Raw genomic sequence first — 18,903 nt, forward strand, 5'->3', positions numbered from 1 at the left:
AAAACAAAAATAATGCGTTTGTTTTTAAAATGACTAAAGGCTAAACTAAAAATGAAAATAAAAACAAAAGCACAAACTAATTATATTAGCCTGCATTTGATTACCCCATTATAATGGTCACTTTCATAAAAACATACTTGTAGGTTTAAAATTCCACGTATGGAATTTCCACATTCCACATCTATGGTCTCCAACAACAAATATTTTAGCAATATGTATATTTTAGTCAGGATTATTGCGCTACTATTCTATTGTGATTGTCTGTCAGAGGCGCACGCGCTCACGGCGGCGCTCATTAACAGAAGCTTGAATCTTATGGCGCTTTTCCACTGCATGGTACGGCTCAGTACGGTTCGGCGCGGCACGGTTCGGCTCGCTTCGCTTTTCCACTGCGTGGTACGACTCGGCTCGGCGCGGTACAGCTCGGTTCGCTTTAGCTCGGTTGCTTTTCCCCTGCAGTTAGTACCGCTTCAAAGTGGGTGGGATTATGACTGATCGTTATAGTTTATCCACTCCTCGGTAACTAACAAGGGGAACGTCTGCGCTTCTCGTCCACTGACCACGATTCAGCCATTTCTTTTTTGGAAGTTTTTTTTCTTCAAGTCAAGCAAGTAGTTTTAAAACATTGGAGGCTGTTACTGGCTATTTAAATCTAGCGGGTTTGATGTCTCGGAAATACAATGACGCTGGTAGTGACGATTCTGTCTGTCTGACCAATCAGTGATCTACAGTGCTTCCACGTCACATTTTAGTATCGGTACGGTACGCTTGGAACCTCAACAGAGGTATTACCATTTAAAGCAAGCCGTACCATACCGTACCATGCAGTGGAAAAGCGCCACAAGTGAGCCGTGCCGAGCCGAGCCGTACCGTACCATGCAGTGGAAAAGCGCCAAAGCGTGCTGTACCGAACCAAACCGTACCGTACCATGCAGTGGAAAAGCGCCATTAGCGGAGATTCACTTGCAGAGGGCTCGTCCTCTCCTGATAGTGAAATGGACATATTTGTTTTACTTTCTAACATTTACAGATGGAGAATACACCTGTGAAATGTAAGTTAAGCACTGAGGAAAGCACCACGTATCAAACGCATTAAACAGCGCCAGTACTTATCTGTCAGTCAGCAACAGTATCTGTCAGAGCATCTGACAGGGCACGCTGCTTTAAACTTAACTATATCTTACCAGTTATTTTGAAGCGCTTAATATTAATATAAGCTTGTGTCATGTTTAGGACAAATTCTACTATGTTCTTTCACTGCAGGAGCTCACACTGCGTACTCCTCTATTTTTCAGATGTGCTCGTATCAAACTACTGTATCGATATAAACAGTATTGCCTCATTCCATATCGTTTAAAAAAAATCTATATTACTTTACAAACTCGATTTACCGCCCAGCCCTACTAGGAATGGTCTCTTTTTCGTATCAGCCTCGTAGTTCTTTGACATTTTAACACGTTATAAATAACCTGAAGTAACATCATTGACACTCTTCGCGCCAACGTGTATGACGTTTGCTGTTTGTTTTGCTGATGGCCCCTTGCGGGCCAGTGACTGGCCAATCAACTAGCCCGACTTACTCTTTTACTGGCCCGGGCCATCGGGCCATTCCTTATGTCGAGCCCTGTTGTCATTGTTTAGCGTCAGTCTTTGTGCATTCGCCTCGCATGCGGGGGAATCGGTGTTCGAGGCCGACTCGGAGCAGGGCGGTTAGGATTAGAGTGTGAGTTTTGGAGGCGGAGCAATGAAGGGAGGGGTGTGTTTGTTTGGGTAGATTTTAAATATCAAAAATGTCCAACAGTGTTTTTGAAATATCGCTATGGAAGCTTGTTTCCGCCACAGAATGAAAAATAAAAAAGGTAATTGCAACTTTTATTCAGAATTGCGAGATATAAAGTCAGAATTGCGTGAAATAAAGTCGCAATTGCGTGTTATAACGTCAGAATTGCAAGATATAAAGTCACAATTGCATGTTATAAAGTCAGGATTGCGTGATATAAAGTCGCAATTGCGTGTTATAAAGTCAGATTTGTGAGATATAAACTATTCCGAGAGGAAAAAAGTCAGTCTTTTTTCCCCCCAAAGAATTGGACTTTATAACTCGCAAAAAAAGTCAGAATTGTGAGATAAAAAGTCGCTATTATTATTTATTTAGAGGCGGAAACAAGCTTCCATACTTACCCCACCTTTAAAGCATATATATTTTTGGGTGAATTTCAGATGGTTTCAGCATGTGGAGAGAAGAGATGGGGAAGAGGGGGTGAAGGAATGTAATTTAAGAAGACAATACTGAGGTGATTAATTATGATTGAAAATGTTAATTTCCAGAAAGGTCCTTTGTTTTCTCAGTGAGTATAGCCCATTCTGGGATAAGTCTTACATGTCTAAAAACAGTCAATCCATATAATCAACTTATTGCTTATTGAACTGTTGTATAAAGTTAATATCACATTTGTAATTGTGCTGATATTTGAGAAAATAGCACTCTTGCATCATGTAATAGCCAATTGCTTAACTGTATTATGTTATAAACACAAAACACAAGAACTTATACAAGGGCAATTCATATCTAAAATTTTGGGGGCATTTTATTAATTTGTGGCGGCATGTCTGACCTTGCACAGTGTTATTTTGTCAACACCAGACCAGCGTGCTTTTTAGCTTAATGGATTGTATATTGCGTAAAATAGGCTGGCTGTATTGAGATGTTTTGATAGTGGTTTAATTGAGGAATGACAAAGTTTAGGAAAAACATGATCGCTATCTCGCTGTCACGAGGTCCAGGAGACGTGGATGCTGCTCCACAGAGCGCTGTGGTGGCTGTCACAAGGGATGAAAGTAGGATGGAATTGTGTGGTGTCACAGAATTATTAAGAATAAGTTGTTGGGCACACGCTTATTTGTGAATTTGTGCCATGGGCAAAATTAAAACAAAAACAAACAAAAAAGAAAAGACACAGACTTGTCTATCTGTGTACGTGCCTAATATTTTCCCTTTTGGTTGTGTATACACACTCACAATTTAGAGATTAGAACAAGGCCAATAATTAAATAATATATGAAGGTTTTTTATTTTATTTTTTTATTTCACTTTGCTAAAAGCATGCACATATATAACCGTCACAGAATACAGAATATTTTTGTTGCAATCTGACAGCAAAACCAAAAACAACATTTATAATCATACCGTGCATAAGCGGTTACATCAATGCTCCAAAATTATGAATCGTTTAGCTTTAAACTATTAAAAATTCCAACATTATAACTGAACCCTTCATTTTGCATAGCTAACATAGTCATAGACATCTTATTAATAAAAATCAACAGAAACGTCTACTTTAGAGATCACAGTAAGGAAAAAATCTGTGTTTTAAAAGACAATGGAAAAGTAGCAGTTTGCATTTTATAGGCTTTTTTTCTGGTTATTCTTATCCGCAGGATATGTGCATTTTTACACAACTGCATTAATAATAAATAAAAACAACAGCTACATAAAAGGAAAATAGTAATGCATTAAAAGTAATGGTCTCAAACAGGGAAAAGAATATGGCCAGAGAAATAGCTGGAACTGCCAATACCAGAAGCACCCCGAAAAGCCTCTATCCACACACGGTCTCCTATCTGTAGGTTGAGTATCACCTTCCCTTCAGCTAATGATCGCGTATTAAGGTTGATTGTTACAGGAGTTAGCTGTACAGCATTATTTTTCTTTAAGGTCACAGTGCCCAAAGTCCGAGTTCCTATGCATGAGAACTGGAATTCATATACACCAGGAATCTGGCAGAAGAACAGCCCTGATTTTTTGTTATAATGGTTCTGTCCATTGTAAAGGACCCGACTGAACACAATCACTTTAGCAGAGGCAGGAAGAGTGGTGCCAACAAAAGCAAAGAAGGCAGAATGTTGTCCTGTTGTATTAATTGGGGGTCCTGGAGGTCCTGGAGGTCCAGATGGGCCTGGTACACCACGTGGACCTGGGAAAAATAAATATTAGAGAAAAAGATAACATATTGAATATCTTTTTTTTATTTGCGTTAGATTTAATCTTGGGACTGTTGGTTTGTTCAGATATCTGGCTTAAAAATGAAAACAATGAGCAAGGTTGGTGGCTTCCTTGAAGAAATATTTCAATTTCGAAAGTTTGATCTACGACTTGCTTACCAGGTTCTCCTGGAGGTCCTCTGGGTCCCAGAGGTCCTTGTAAGGTCTCTGTATCTGAGGGTTAATGCATAGATTTTATATGTTTGTACTATGCAGAGATGGCAAAAGTACACACATCCTTTACTCAAGTAGAAGTTTTTTTCCCCGCAATTTAAAGAAAATAAGAATGGGCTCTGACATGTACTTAGGTAAAAAGTAGCCATTACTACTATCTGTTTTTGTGTCACTCTGGTAACTGGACCTCACATCATATTAATACATTAATACAAAAGAACTTACATTTAAAATTTTGTTAGCTAATGAATGTATCCAGGCTGAAAAAAAAACACCATATACTGTAGAACAGGGCCGGACTGGGACAAAATTTAAGGCTGGGAAATCGCACTCATCCAGACCATCCCCTACACCCGAACCTTGGACAACCCTATTTTTTGCATTATGATAGTAATTGGGTGCTACTGCTAACAGTTGTTAGCAGTTTAATGCTTAACTAAGCAAACAAAGACAAAACCACAATAGCATATTAACAGATGAAACTGAACTGCACTTCCATTCTCAGGTCTCTCGCATTGATTACTCTGATCGAAAGCAACCTTTTGGCGTTAGTGCAGAGCCAAATCATGGCGTTTGCCAGTCAAGACTAGCCGATTAATGATTCATTAGAGATGCCACCAAATAGAGATTAAAACTAAAGTAACGAGTCTGGTTTGAAAATGATAGTAGAAAGTACATCTATTTGTTTAAAAATGTAAGGAGTGAAAGGTTGTCAGAAAAATAAATAGTAAAGTACTGTACTTCGTTACTTCCCATCTCTGGTACTATAAGCATAACTGTTTGAATTAAAGTAGAATAAATCTCAGTTTAAAATGCAAAATGCCTCATGTACACTGCAGGTCTTGATGACCAATTCTGATTTGTTGCCTATATATTTTTGACCCTCCGTTTACATGTTCTTTCAATTGTGACCCATATCCAATTCATGCGTTTACACTTGCCATACTATCTGAAATATCACGCATGCCAAGTGGTTAAGTTCTCTTGCACAGATGGATGAACGCGAAATATGCTTGATGCTAGCTCTGCGATATGCGAAGTTCGCCAAACAACACTTTTGAATAAGAAACAATATCAAGTCTATAAAACTCATCAAAACTTCACAAATCACAACAAGCGTATCGGTGAGAACACTCGTTGAAACAGCATACACACACCCGAGCTTGACTGCACATCACATATATGACATTGATACGGCTTTCAATCGTAATGCAACAGACTGGTCTATGGGACATAAATTAAGCCTTAAAATAAAGGGGTTATTGGGCTGATTATACTGTCATATAGGCTACAATAAAGGCCTGCACAACAACAGGAAATAAAAATTAACACAAAAAACCTGCCTATGCCTTGCCAACCTTACACAACACTGACAAAGCAGTTGCGCGAACAGCTGTGGACGATTTCTTTTTTTCTTTTTTGAGCAGCTGCGGACGAATCCTTTCTATGCACGCACAATATGACGTCACACTCTGCGCGTATGTTTTAAAAAGTATAATTTAACATGTAAACAGTCCTAACACTATTTAAATAGCCCACTTAAAGTATTTATTACAAATAAATAAATGCTTAAAATGAATAGTTGTAAATGAACAAAAAATTGCGTTATTATTACAATCCTGTGAAACACTTCCCATGCCCCTGTCCACATTCCTCTCCTACAACAACATGACATTTCGTCGGCCCATCCATCCCTTTGCAGATGTGCGTTGTGGTTGCTCTCTCATTAAACCGCGGATAAGTAGCCTGATGCCTCAGAAAATCCGATCTGGCTGTTTACATGAAAGTCGCATTGGCACATATAATATTTATATCGGATTTATTTCCACATATGAATGAGGCCTGAAACCGATCTTGAAATATCCTAATGAACGCGTTTTTTTCCTGTTTACACTGTCATAGAACACATCCGATCTGTATCACATATGAGCAAAAAATCGGAATTGGGTCACATTTCACTGACAGTGTAAACTAGGCCAAAGAGGACCCTAACACAAGCAAAATTCCTTGAAGCATGCAAAAGGTAGAAAGGAGGACTAAACAGCTTACAAAGGTTTGGTGCAGTTCATGTGCAGTCATAAAACATTGCTTTACAGCTGTGACATCCAAATGTATTAAATTATGTCACTGCACCAGTCCAGTGCACAGCAAAGAGGAAACTACTCAAGCTGTGTCCGGTTTACAGGTTTTACAGTGAATTAATTGCCATTTAAGCTAAATAATAAATCATCTGCACAACATCAAGCTCTTTGTTCTTGCAATTAGGAGAAAACAAATACTTGTCCAACCTAATTTCCAATGTCTGAAATGTTGATGCCACTGTCACCTGGAAGGCCAAATACCAAATCACAGGTGAACCAAACCATGCTGACCATGCAATCAGATTATAAAATATCTTAAAATCTGATATGTGCATATCTTACTACCTTTTCTATGTGCCTGTAGAGTACCTAATTTAGTTAGTACCTAACATATTAGGTACTCTGCAAGCACATAGAAAAGGTATTAAGAAGCTTAGGCAGAAATTTGCAGTCAGAAGAAGACAGTGTGTGTATGACCACAAAGCACATAAGCATTTAAGAGCTCTAATACTGTTGTGCCTTACCAGTTTCAATCCAAGGATTGAGGTCTAAGACGGGGATATCCCCACAGTTAACGAAATTGGCTGATCTGGTGAAGCGGAAAGGATCTCTGGGAACTCTGCTGATTCCAGTGTTGTCACAGATGATGCGGGACAGCGACACGGAGGCCAGTGATGCTTTTTGTTTGGTGGTAAACACTCCTTTGTTCTCCCACCAAAACCTGAACACACCGTGACACCTGACGTTAACACCACTCAAACACATATTTGTCTTATGGAATAAATCAGGGATGTCCAATCTTGCTCCTGGAGGGCCAGTGTCCTGCAGATTTTAGCTCCAACCTGCCACAGTGTATTTACCTTGAAGTTTCCTGAAGACCTTGATTAGTGGGTTCAGATGTTTTTAATCAGGGTTGGAGGAGGATAGTGGCCCTCCAGGAGAGGGATTGGACACCACTGGACTAAATATACAGAAATCTTTACCTGTCACCCTCGCGAATGTGCTGGAACTGTCTAGAGATAAGGCAGGCAAAAAGAGAACCAACACGACCACCAGGAACAAAAGGCTCAGCAACACCTCCCAACCAAATGTCAATGTTCTCAGGGGTGCCATAAAGCTCAATCAGTCTGTGAGCCAATTCAGTGTTGTTCATTACCACAGCCAATTCTTGCTCATTATGAGGTGCAGAAAGTCCACAGAACCGACGCCATGCATTATAGCCTTATGAGGAACAACAGATGGATACCGGTAAGTCTTCTCTCAAAAACACATGCAGTGATAATGCAGCATGAAGCTGAGTTGGCTTCACATGGTTCAGATTAAAGGGTTCCAAGACTTGGTGTGCATGTGTATGAGTCCAGAATATTTACCTGGTAAAGCATGGTCACGGCCTCTTTGCAAATCAAGAGCGGCCAAGTCAAAAGCAATGCTGACTGTAAATGCAAACAGTCTCTCTCTAAGAGCATCCACCATCATGTGGTCCTGCGTAGCCAGTTTTGCTTGCCGACCAATCAATCCACGGAGCAGAGGATCGAAGCCCCCTAAGCAAAAGCAAAGCAGAAATAAAGATGGAAAGAAAACAGATTTAGGTCTCTGTTGGTATGCTGTAACAAGCCTCACAAACTCACCCTCGAATATCACCCTCCATGGCGAGAAGAAGGCCTCGAAGAGGGGAATGCCTGGAAATCGAGGATGGTTCTGGTAATTTTCATCAAGACGAAATATGATGGGTTGGATGGCCAGGTGGGCAAAACGGAAAGCTGCTGTGGCAAAGACGTTTGAAATGGTAGGGTCCACATTTTCATCGTAACCTGGATATTGCCCAAGGTGTTTATTGTTAGCCTCAGGGCCCACAATTATCGGCACATATTCCTTAATCACCAAGATCTAAAAGAGAAAGGAGAGGTTGACCATGAATATATGTTGTACTCCGCATTTAACTACATGTGCTTGTGTTAATGCACTTTTCATTGAGTGTCTTTACCTGGTTGTAGGCACCCACAACCTTTCTTGCCTCTTGATAGAGGGTTTCACTACTCCAGGTAGGATTGAGCACATGGAAGGCACGAGCCAATCTATTGTGCTCTCTCAAGAAAAGTGCGTGTAATGAGGTAAGTTCAATGTTCTCATCAACACGAACATCCCCTACACACATCAAGAGTTTATTAGTATTTGCAACATGGAGTTGTGAAAATACCATACATTTTAAATGCTGGAATTACCAATAACGACTATGTCTGATAATTGCATATGAAGGCATACAATTTTCAAAGAATTAAAAAGTTACTGACCTGCAATGAAGCAAGGCACCTCTGTTAGGGTGGTGTCATTGAGGGTTGTCCTACGTGTGGCACAGAGGTTACTTTGAAAATTGGTGAAGGGCAAGTGCTCTCGTCCATTGTCCTGGAACTGATCGTTGACACGTAGAAGACCACCATCATTAGTCAGGTCTCGCAGTTCCTTTGCTAGCCCATCCTCTGCTCCATAAACCTGTCCAGCATCTAGGAAAGCTGTACGAGCATTGATCTGTTCCCGAACTTTGGGGACCCTACCAAAGATCATGGCGGTTTTCCCAGAACCACAGACCGGTGATGAACGGAAGAAAGGGAGACAAGAGTCGGGAAGCAGGCGTTGATCTCCTGGAGGAGCCTGTGTTTTGACAATAAGTATAGCATGAATTATAGCTATTATACAACAAACAGAGTGCAACAATCTTTGACAAAAGGACAATTTTTGACTGACTGGAATTGGGAAGCAGGGTTCAGATCGCTCACAGCTCTCATCACAGTTGAGGCCACTGCTAAAGGACCTAATGCTTGGTGAGGTGGGCGCTAAAGTCAGATCGTGGTCAATCCACTGCCCAAAAGTGGAAAGCATGGAGGTAAAGTCACGATCACTCTCTACATCAGCATCTGCAGTGCTTAAAATTAGATTGGAAACCAGTCTGGCCTGAAATCAATAAGGTAGACAGAATTCAAACATTGTTAACTTATTGATGGCCCACTTCATTGTCAAGTAGACGTCACTAAACTATTCATAATCATCTCCATCATACCATGGGCAGCCCTGCACCATTAAACAATTTGTTGGGATCCCACCCTTTGGCCTGGGAGATGCCATCCTCATAGTCAGCAGGCAACCAGGTGGCAAAAGGGGTGTTGGATGCACCAAGAAATGGGTTATTCCTGGGAATGATACATTTAGTTGCTTAGCAAGGCAAACACTTAGTTTTTTATTAAGACTACTCTGAATAAGGAGGGCAAGACAGACCTGTTGTTGCAGACATTGTTGGCAGTTCGATACTTGTTTATGTTGGGTGTGGTCCTACAAGAAGGTGGCCTGGCATGAGCAGCACAGCCTGTCAGACGTGTAATCGTGTTAAGCTCGTCTGGAGTGAGCAGATCTAGGGGAAAACACATAATGACAGTTTATAGCAAGGTATATCAGTCAGTGATGGATCTTTTCTGAGCTTTGCTAGTTTGGCAAAGTTTTTTGTCCTCGTACCTGTAGCATTGATGTCCCTCTTGTGTATATGATGGGCTTTATCACTGATCAGTCTGAGCGTTTGCCCCATGTAGTCTGCGGCTCTCACAGCCTCTCGTGTCTTTCGAGCTGGCTGTTTCAGCAGACGTAGCTTGTCGGAAGGCTTGATGACATCTCCACGCACCCTTGCTAAACTCCTGGAAGTGGGGACATTTATAAAAAATAAAATATATCAATGAATGATGATGGCACAGGAATATTGAGCAATATTCTTAAAACTTTACTCACTCATCACGAGAATACTTGTAAGCAGCATCTACTATTTTCTTTGCTTCCTCAATTGAATCCAGAATAAAACGTCTCCCGGGACTCTCTTGTTCTACTAAAAAAGAAAAGGGTATTACATGATGATATGGCCCTAGAAAGGCTAATAATGACACATTTTAGTGAAACCTGTCATTTATTTATCTATTTTGGAGGGTAGGTGAATTAACTTCACTTAGTCTATATACATTTACACCTGGTATTAATACAATTCTTTATTTTCTACAAAATTTAGCAATTGTAACAATGTTGCTGTAATGAATGAATCACACAATGACAACACCATTTCAACAAGCTTTAATATAACATGCAGGGAAATTCAGAAGAATAAGGGTACACAGCTACTGATAGAACGAGAACAGACAAAAGACAGACATAAACTCAGTGTATAAATGCATCAGGCAAACAAAAGAGTGTGATCAAGAGGTTCACAGCTGAACAGAATAGCTAACAGCCAGGATGGAGGGGACACCCCAGGGTGGAGTGGAAGACAGGAGGGAGGCATGGTAGAGATGACTTGATGTAACGTGACACCCTGGGGATGACAGACGAAGATGGAGTCACCGAAGATGGAGACACTGGTGGAGCCGATGAGCGGACGAGCCTGCGCAAGACCGATGGCACTGGAGTGGGCGAGGTGGAACCGTGGCACTGAGTCTCCGAGGTGGAGCCAGCTAACCATAGAACCGAGGCAGAGCTGGTTGGACCGCGGATGATGGCAGAGCCGTGGGAGGGCGAAATCAGATGAAGGCGCAGGCAGGAAGATATCTGACCAAGGTGGAGCCTGATGGATGTGGGAGTCCAGTGGAGCCATATGGCCGATGGTTTCTGGTGGAGCCGAGGGAGGGAGGAGTCAGGGTTGAACCAAAGCCAGGGGATCCTCTTGGCTTGGTGGAGCTGGTGGCCTAAAGACACTTGGCAGATCCTGTAAGAGGGAGATGCAGAAGGGCTGAAGGACACTAGCGGAGGCTGGGATGAGGAACAGGCTGTTTGAGGAGGTGGGAGAGGGTGGCTGGGGGGGTATTCTGGAGAGACGGGGGTGCTGGAGGGACATGTAATACTGGAGGTACTGGGGGACTGGGAATACATTCTCCAAAAAGTCCATTAAATCCTCCTCAAAAATGTATTTAAGATCCTCTAAAAATGTAGCAGGGGCCATAAACATCTCATCCATAGCTGTGGGGTTGTGGGCAGGGTTTTCCTCCCAGTCCTCGAGCTCCACAAGTACTCCCTTCGCACCGGGCCAGTCTCCATGGTCTGTGATAAGCATATGCAACATCTCCGTCAAATCGCTTGTAGTTGAAGGATGGCTGGTCTCTGGCAGTGCTGGAGTGGGGCTAGTGGCAATGTCATCCTCCACATTCCTTCTGATGTTCATTCATGTTTATTAGATGCTGTAAATTAACTAGATGGAAGAGATGATTGATTCACGAGCCTCTTGAACTAAGGCTCTACAGTTATCTCTCATTAAAAATCCACAAAACGGTATCTATTGTTTAAATTTCTTTAAAAATTCAACATGACATCATGACTTTGCGTAAACATACACGCCACATTCAAGTCAAGTGGCGTGTTATCTATACGCATTTTGAGCTATCCGCGTGTATGTCCACGCCAAAATCTTTTGCGTGTATGTCTACGCCATTAAATGTCCGAGTGATTCCGCGTGTATGTGTACGCCGTTAAATGTCCGAGCGAAACGAAGCAAAATCTATATCTACATCTGTGGAGCGATCTTTTTTTTCCTAGGATGGTAGGAGAACACTCATAAATGGTATTAACCCCAGTGACGGGTAGGTTTAGGGACAGGGTTGGGGTAGGTCATATGTCTATATATACATAATACAGTAATATAACGTTAAGTCAAAGGCGTTGATAAACACGCTGAAAAGCGATTATGCGTGTTGATAGCACGCCAAAAATGGAAATACGAATTGGCGTGTCATACATACGCCATTTCATGAGATCAGTCTGAAAAATTTAAATTTGAAACTTTATTTCATATCAAAAGAAACCTGCTCTGTCTTGTCTGTCGACGCATTGTCAGTGTCCTCTTTTCTCCGCGATGTATTTTTCATTGTATTGTCCAACAATATGTGTGGCTCGAGAGCGGCATGGCTTGGACATAGCAACAGTAATTAAAGGGGGCGGGTCTTTGCGAACGTTCAATTACAACAAGCTTTAATATAACATGCAGGAAAACTCAGAAGAATAAGTTTACACAGCTACTGTTATAAACGAGAACGGACAAAGGAACAGATATAAACTCAGGCTATAAATTCGTGAGGCAAACAAAGGAGACTAATCAGGTTCACAGCTTAACAGAATAGCTAATCAATGAATGAATGAGGCATCTATATAGCGCTTTATCATGTACTACTGTACACCCAAAGCGCTTTACATTCATGTCAGGGGTCTCTCCTCAACCACCACCAGTGTGCAGCATCCACTTGGATGATGGGATGGCAGCAACACAACAACGGCGCCAGTGTGCTCAACACACATTGTCTATATGTGGAGAGTTATAGAGACAAATCAGTTAATGGGGATTATTAGGAGGCCATAATTGATAAGAGTCAAAACTTCAGTTGAATGTCCCATCTGAAGGACGGTGCTTGTTACAGTATAGTGTCCTTGTCACTATACTGGGGCATTAGGACCCATGCAGACCACAGGGTGAGCATCCCCTGCTGGCCTCATTCATAAACCAAGGAGATTAATGATAACTTAAAGCGGCAGACAAATGGGGAAAATAATGAACAGAAACAGATCATGAACATGACAGCAAGGGATATATATATATATATATATATATATATATATATATATATATATATATATATATATATATATATATATTATATATATATATGAATTTGACTCTTAAGAAGACGGATGTCAAACCAGGTACAGCTTAAATTACTAAAGAGCCCAAGACTGAATTTCATGCACCAACGACATTTTAACACAGGTGTTTTGATATGATTTGATTCTATATTGTTAATCATTAGCTGTTTGATTTGTGATAGCATGATTGGCAAACTTACCACCAATTGAAAGGGCACAACAGCACCCCACCACAAAAAGAAAATTAAGAAGATTCATCTCTGAAACACAAATTGAGACATTTAGAGAGTGAAGATAAATAGATATTATGTTTCTAAAAATTGCACTGTTTTGTGTATTTCAACAATTTTAAAGACAAATTCCTCTACATTTAAGAGAAATATATATATATATATATATGATAAATTAACTTAAAAACCTATTTAAATAACTTTTAAAAAACTATTTTAGACTATTTTTTCTATAAAAATGCTATTTTTATACTGTGTACACAATTGTATTGTTTTAAAATGTTGCATATTTTACATTTTAAGAGAAAATAATAATACCAACAATTCATTCTGAAAGAAAAAAATCAGTATAGAATAAGAAGTGTCTATTAAATGTAACAATTATTTATTCCAAATTCTTTGCATTTGCAATCAGCATCATAGAGTTTCATGACACTACATTTTTTTAAAATTCCAATTAAATTGATAAATAAGTCACTCTTAACAGATTTTTTGCATTTCTCACCTGGTTTCAAGTCTCAGGCTCTCTGGTTCTGGACTCAAGACTCAGAGTGTGTTGTAATGACTGGATGGAGCAGCCGTGCTTTATACCATCCCTCATCCTCTAAGCTAAACATCACAGAGGGAGTCGTAGGTGGGGCAACTGGTTTACTTCCGTCTTCCTTTTTACACCAAGTGTATTTACCATACGTGGAGTTTGATTTATTTATATATTTATTTGAGTCTGACACTTATTTTCTCTTCATTGCACTACATTACAGGAAGTTAAAGATTTATGTACTTACCTTCTTAATACTGACACAAAATATTTAGAGTGATAGTTTACCCCAAAAAGGAAAGTTCTCATTATTTACTTACTCTCATGTCATTCCAAACATGTATGCCTTTCTTCTGTGGAACATAAACATAGATATTTTGACAGATGCCTCAGTGTTTTTGTCCAATGCAGTTTAAAATGATCCTATGTTGTTTGGTTCCCAATGTTCTTCAAAATATCTCTGTTTGTTTTCAGCAGAAGAAATAAAGTCATAATGGGGCCGTATTAACAAAATATTTTATCTTACCACTAAGAGTTCTCCAAAATAGCAGTAAAAGTTCGGAGGTAATAGTTTCCTCTTAAAACCTATTCACAAAGCTACTGAGACAAACTTTTACGAAGGAACAGAAAGAAGTCTAAAGCTAAGTGAAAGGGTGGGGTTGACCTCGTTGCTATGGATGATGTCAACATGCCTACTATCTATGCCTACTGTGATTGGCTGATGGGGAAGGGGTCTCTGTCAGTGATGTAATAATAGAAATATTGTAGAATGAGATATTATGTTGCCATATTCAAATAAAGGTTTAAAAAAAATGTTGTCATATTCAAATACAGTAAAAAATTTTTTTTTGCTATATTCACATAAAGGTTTTAAAATAAAAATGTTGTCATATTCAAATAAAGATTTAAAAATTAATCCAGATTTGAAAATGGCATTTTCGTTTCAAAACGCTCTCTGTCCACACTATCTTTTTCCAAAAGTTTCTCATCCACACCGAAACGTCAGAAAACAAGTTCTCAGAAATGCTTTTAAGAATAGTCTAAAGCTTTGACTTAAGTGTCAAAAAAGCCCGAAGTGGCTTGATTTTGCAGGGTTTGAAGATCAGTTGGAAAGTCAATGAACTGCCATACAGTAGTGGCTAAAAGTGATATCCGGCATAGAAGATTGACATATTCACCCTTTATTCAAATATTATTAAAATGTGTTAAAGATTTTGTAAGGATATTGTGTTGTTGTGATTGGAGTCAATTGTTTTATTGGTGATAATACAGTGAAATATGCCAAAATTGTGTCTGTACAATTTTGACAAGGCTGTCAAAAAATAAATTATGAACACATGAAAAAACAAGAGAGGACCAATATAGTCTGAAGCCCATATTGAATCATGCCAATTCATTGGCTGATGGTGCGGGCGCCGCCTCGACGCTCTTACGTCGTCATATTATATTGGCCTGCGTGCCATCTGTTCCTCGGATTTCTCTGCTTTCATGAAGCAGCCATTCTAGCCCTTCGTTCTCGGTTTTTCTGGCCCAAATATTCGGATTTTAGCATCAGCATTCTTCATCAGCACTTCAGCGACTGCGAATAGTGGAACTCATTACGGGGAAGTGCCATGGAATTTCGTCGTTGCCTGCCGCCATGCGCTCGCTTTATTGCGAGTGAAGACCCTCACAGTAAGTGTGTTAAATGTTTGGGTTTTTCGCATGCGCACGAGGCTGTTCTAGGTTTGTCAAAATGTAAATTTTGTGACAATCTTCTTCTCAAAACCCTCCGCTTCTAGGCTCACGGTTTTTGAGAAAGTCATCCGGCTCCCCTTGTCATACTCCCGAGACCGCCGAGGCCTCGCGGGGTTCTGCGTGCTGGGGTTCGGATGTAGAGCTCGAGGGTATGGAGTACGAGCAGACGGGCCTTGCCCTTTCTCTCTCTCTCTCGCGAGCACGCGCGCGGCGTCTTGCCAGTCGAGTTTTCTCATGATTATTTATGCCCTAGCCCGGAAGCGCGCAAGATGGTTTCTTTCAGGCTGGAGGATGTGATTTACACTGCAGCCCTCTGAGGATTTCGGGGCTGTTTTAGTTGATGGCGTTCTCCCGCTTAGCGGCCAGGAAGCTCGGCCTGCTGCGGCCTACACAGAGGTTATTGATGTGCTTTCGCGCGCTACAGAGAAGCTCGCTATTGACTGGCCCGACGAGCCCTGCGAGTTACAGTCGTCTAAACTCGACGGAAGATTTTTAAATGGCCCTATTTCTGGACCGGATCGGAGAAAGCTCCCATTTTTCAGTCATCTGCGGCAGCCGCTGACTTCACCAACCTTGTTGGTTCTGTGGAGCAGGGCTATTCCGCCATCCCAGCGGTCGAGGACACGCTGGCTACTCACCTTTCTCCGTCGTCGGCTCCATCGTGGAAATCCGCCCCCTCCTTCCCTCTAAACCATGCAGGACTACTTCAGCCCTTATTGGAAAGTCCTACATGGCAGGTGGTCAGGCAGGCATGGCCCTTCACACTATGGCCATCCTCCAAGCCTACCAAGCGGATTTTCTAAAGGACATGGACGAGAGCACTGGCTACGGATCTGGCCTTGAGTGCCACCAAGCACACCGCGCACGTTATCTACTTTCCCAGCTTCAGGGCAGGATATGGCATCCTCGCCCTGACATTTGGAAGCTATGCGTTTGGCCCATCAGAGGCCGCTAGCTTTGAGCTTTGGTCTCTGACGTCCAGGAGACCATTGCGAATGCGAGAGCCCTTTCCACGAGAAGGCTGTATTCCTCCAAGGTTTTGGAGTCATGGTGTTCGACACACGCTATCGATCCAGTCAGCTGCCCGGTGGGTTCAGTGCTGGAGTTTCTACAGGAGAAGTTTGCCTTTGGAGCAGCCAATACGCTTATTTCACGCAGCCGTTATTTTGAAATCGAAAGCGAGGCTCCGGTGGGAAGAACCCTGGAAGTAAAGATAAACAACAATGCCTTGGACTACCAACCTGAAGCTGCTGCCGCAATTTACACTATTGGGTGTTAATATCCAATATAGGATATGTATATAGTTCGTTCCTGCTTCTTTTTTTACTTTCTGAAAAAAAAATGTATAAATGATTTTCACTGTATATAGTATAAGTATGAAAGAAATGTATGTAAATTTTTAGAATAACTATTTTCTACATTAAACACAACAATACGCCTTCGCATTCGCGACTCTCCTATGATTAAAGGCGACACTTCCGGTTTTCTTTCCACCGGAGCCTCGCTTTCGATTTCAAAATAACGGCTGCGTGAAATGAGCGCATACCACTCTGAGAGTATACGTTGCTGCTATTGCAGCTCATAGTGAGTCGGATGAGATGGGTAAACTAAGGCTAGTCTCAGCATTTATGCGCGTGGTTAGGCGCCTGAAACCAGCCCGCTCCCCTGGAGTTCCCACTTGGGACCTGTGAGTCTTCCTGGAGGGCTTAACGGAGGCTCCCTTTGAGCCCTTGGAGTCAGCTCCAGAGCGGACTCTCAAGGTTACTCTTTTTTTTTTTAGCTTTGACTTCTTTGAAGCGGGTTGGAGATTTGCAAGCTCTTTGTATTAGCAAGACATGTATGGACTTCGCTCCTGGTCTCGTCAAGGTGACTTTAAGACCAAGGCCAGGATATGTGCCCAAAGTTTTGTCCACATCATTTCGCTCTCAGGTTGTCAACCTTCACTCTTTCCATCCTCCTCCTTTTGTTTCTGAGGAGGACGGGAAGCTACATTTGCTTTGCCCTGTCAGAGCGTTGAAGGTCTATGTAGATTGCTTTAGCGGTTGGAGAAAATCTAGCCAGCTCTTGGTATGTTTCGGTGCTGGCTGCCGCGGGCTTGCCACATCGAAGCAGAGAATTTCTCATTGGGTTACAGAGGATACTTGCGTGGTCTGCCTTCACCTCTTAGCATCATGCGACATTCCACCAGAAGTGTGGCTTCCTCTCAAGCACTTTTTAGAGGGGCCCTGCTGGAAGACATTTGTGTGGCGGCAGGTTGGTCCACTCCGCACACTTTTGTCAGATTCTATAGTTTGAATCTCGACATGGCTCCAGGTTCCCATGTTTTGTCAGCTTGAACCAGTCATGTAAGTTATCTGGTCGTTGTACTAGTTACGGCAGCGCTTAGCTTGGCGAGTTTGGTATTTCGTTCCCACTGCCTCTTAGCTACGCTGCGTTGAGTGAACCTATGAAAGAGAATGTATCTGGTTACTTGTGTAACCTATGTTCTGTGAATAGGGAACAAGACGCTGCGTTCGCTACCAAGTTCCTCGTGCTCCCGACAAGCTTCCTTTTTAAGATAAGTAAACTGAGTTTAGTATTTTGTTCTCCCCTCATATTTTAAAATATATAAAAAATATAAATATAAAAAGATTTCCCTCATAATTTGATTGTTTAAGCAAACTTATAGGGTCATTTAAAAAGAGAGAGAAAAAAAAACTTCCACACATAATTCTTTGCCACTACTGTGTATTTGGTTTGGTCATTGCCACAATTGTGTTATTAAGACCCTGCTTACTGTGGACTGATGAGCCCAAGTCATCCCCGGTGCACTGCAGCATTTTTCCAGTCGCCAAAAATGTAATTATTACTTTTATTTCTGCAGTTAGAGAATTGATTTTTTTAGAGTGGTTATTACATTTCTTAAAGGTCAGTTACTAAAAAAAATACCTTGATGATCAAGCTTTAATCGTTTGATCAACTCCGTCATCATTTAACTCCAATACATGTTCGTTGGAAAGTGTGTGTTCTCCTCTCTGCTGCTATCTTGTTACTCCTAACTAGGTTAGGATACCTCTCCAGTACTCTTAAATAATTTAGGAGCTGAGACCTAGTCTTAAAATTTAGGAAACTTTATGAATCACACTTATTCTTAAGTTTAGGAATAAGATTAAAATTACGGCGTTCTTAGATTTTCTTAGACTAAAATTTTACTCTTGAGTGGCTTTATACATATGGGCCCTGGTCCTTCTCTCAGAAAACACTCAATTCACCTTACTGCGCATGCGTAAACCCTCATAACAGCTCACTGAGATGATAGACGGAACAGACATAATAAAGTTATCACGCAATTCTTCTGGCAAAATATCTCACCATTCACTGATGCATCCAGGTTACACTCACTCACTATTGTTTGGTCTAAAACGCAGAGGTGGACAAAGTACGCAACTTTTATTACTTTAGTGAAAGT

General features: G+C 41.2%; 1 protein-coding gene across 1 annotated transcript; it reads right to left on the bottom strand.

Moving 5' to 3' along the window:
- Positions 1-3,065: 3,065 nt before the first annotated feature.
- Positions 3,066-13,778, bottom strand: LOC143750140 (eosinophil peroxidase-like). Its single transcript, XM_077243017.1, has 15 exons — positions 13,686-13,778; positions 13,151-13,210; positions 10,068-10,161; positions 9,801-9,976; positions 9,567-9,699; positions 9,352-9,481; positions 9,039-9,245; positions 8,588-8,945; positions 8,281-8,441; positions 7,925-8,183; positions 7,667-7,837; positions 7,280-7,517; positions 6,821-7,017; positions 4,162-4,215; positions 3,066-3,974 (listed from the first exon to the last, which is right to left on the bottom strand). The coding sequence occupies exons 2-15, from the start codon at positions 13,206-13,208 to the stop codon at positions 3,529-3,531; spliced, it is 2,682 nt and encodes an 893-aa protein (XP_077099132.1). The 5' UTR covers positions 13,209-13,210; positions 13,686-13,778; the 3' UTR covers positions 3,066-3,528.
- Positions 13,779-18,903: the final 5,125 nt, after the last annotated feature.

This window comes from Siphateles boraxobius, unplaced genomic scaffold, assembly GCF_051911475.1.
Source record: "Siphateles boraxobius isolate OS27281-9 unplaced genomic scaffold, OSU_SipBor_1 25, whole genome shotgun sequence".
Lineage (NCBI taxonomy): Eukaryota > Metazoa > Chordata > Actinopteri > Cypriniformes > Leuciscidae > Siphateles > Siphateles boraxobius.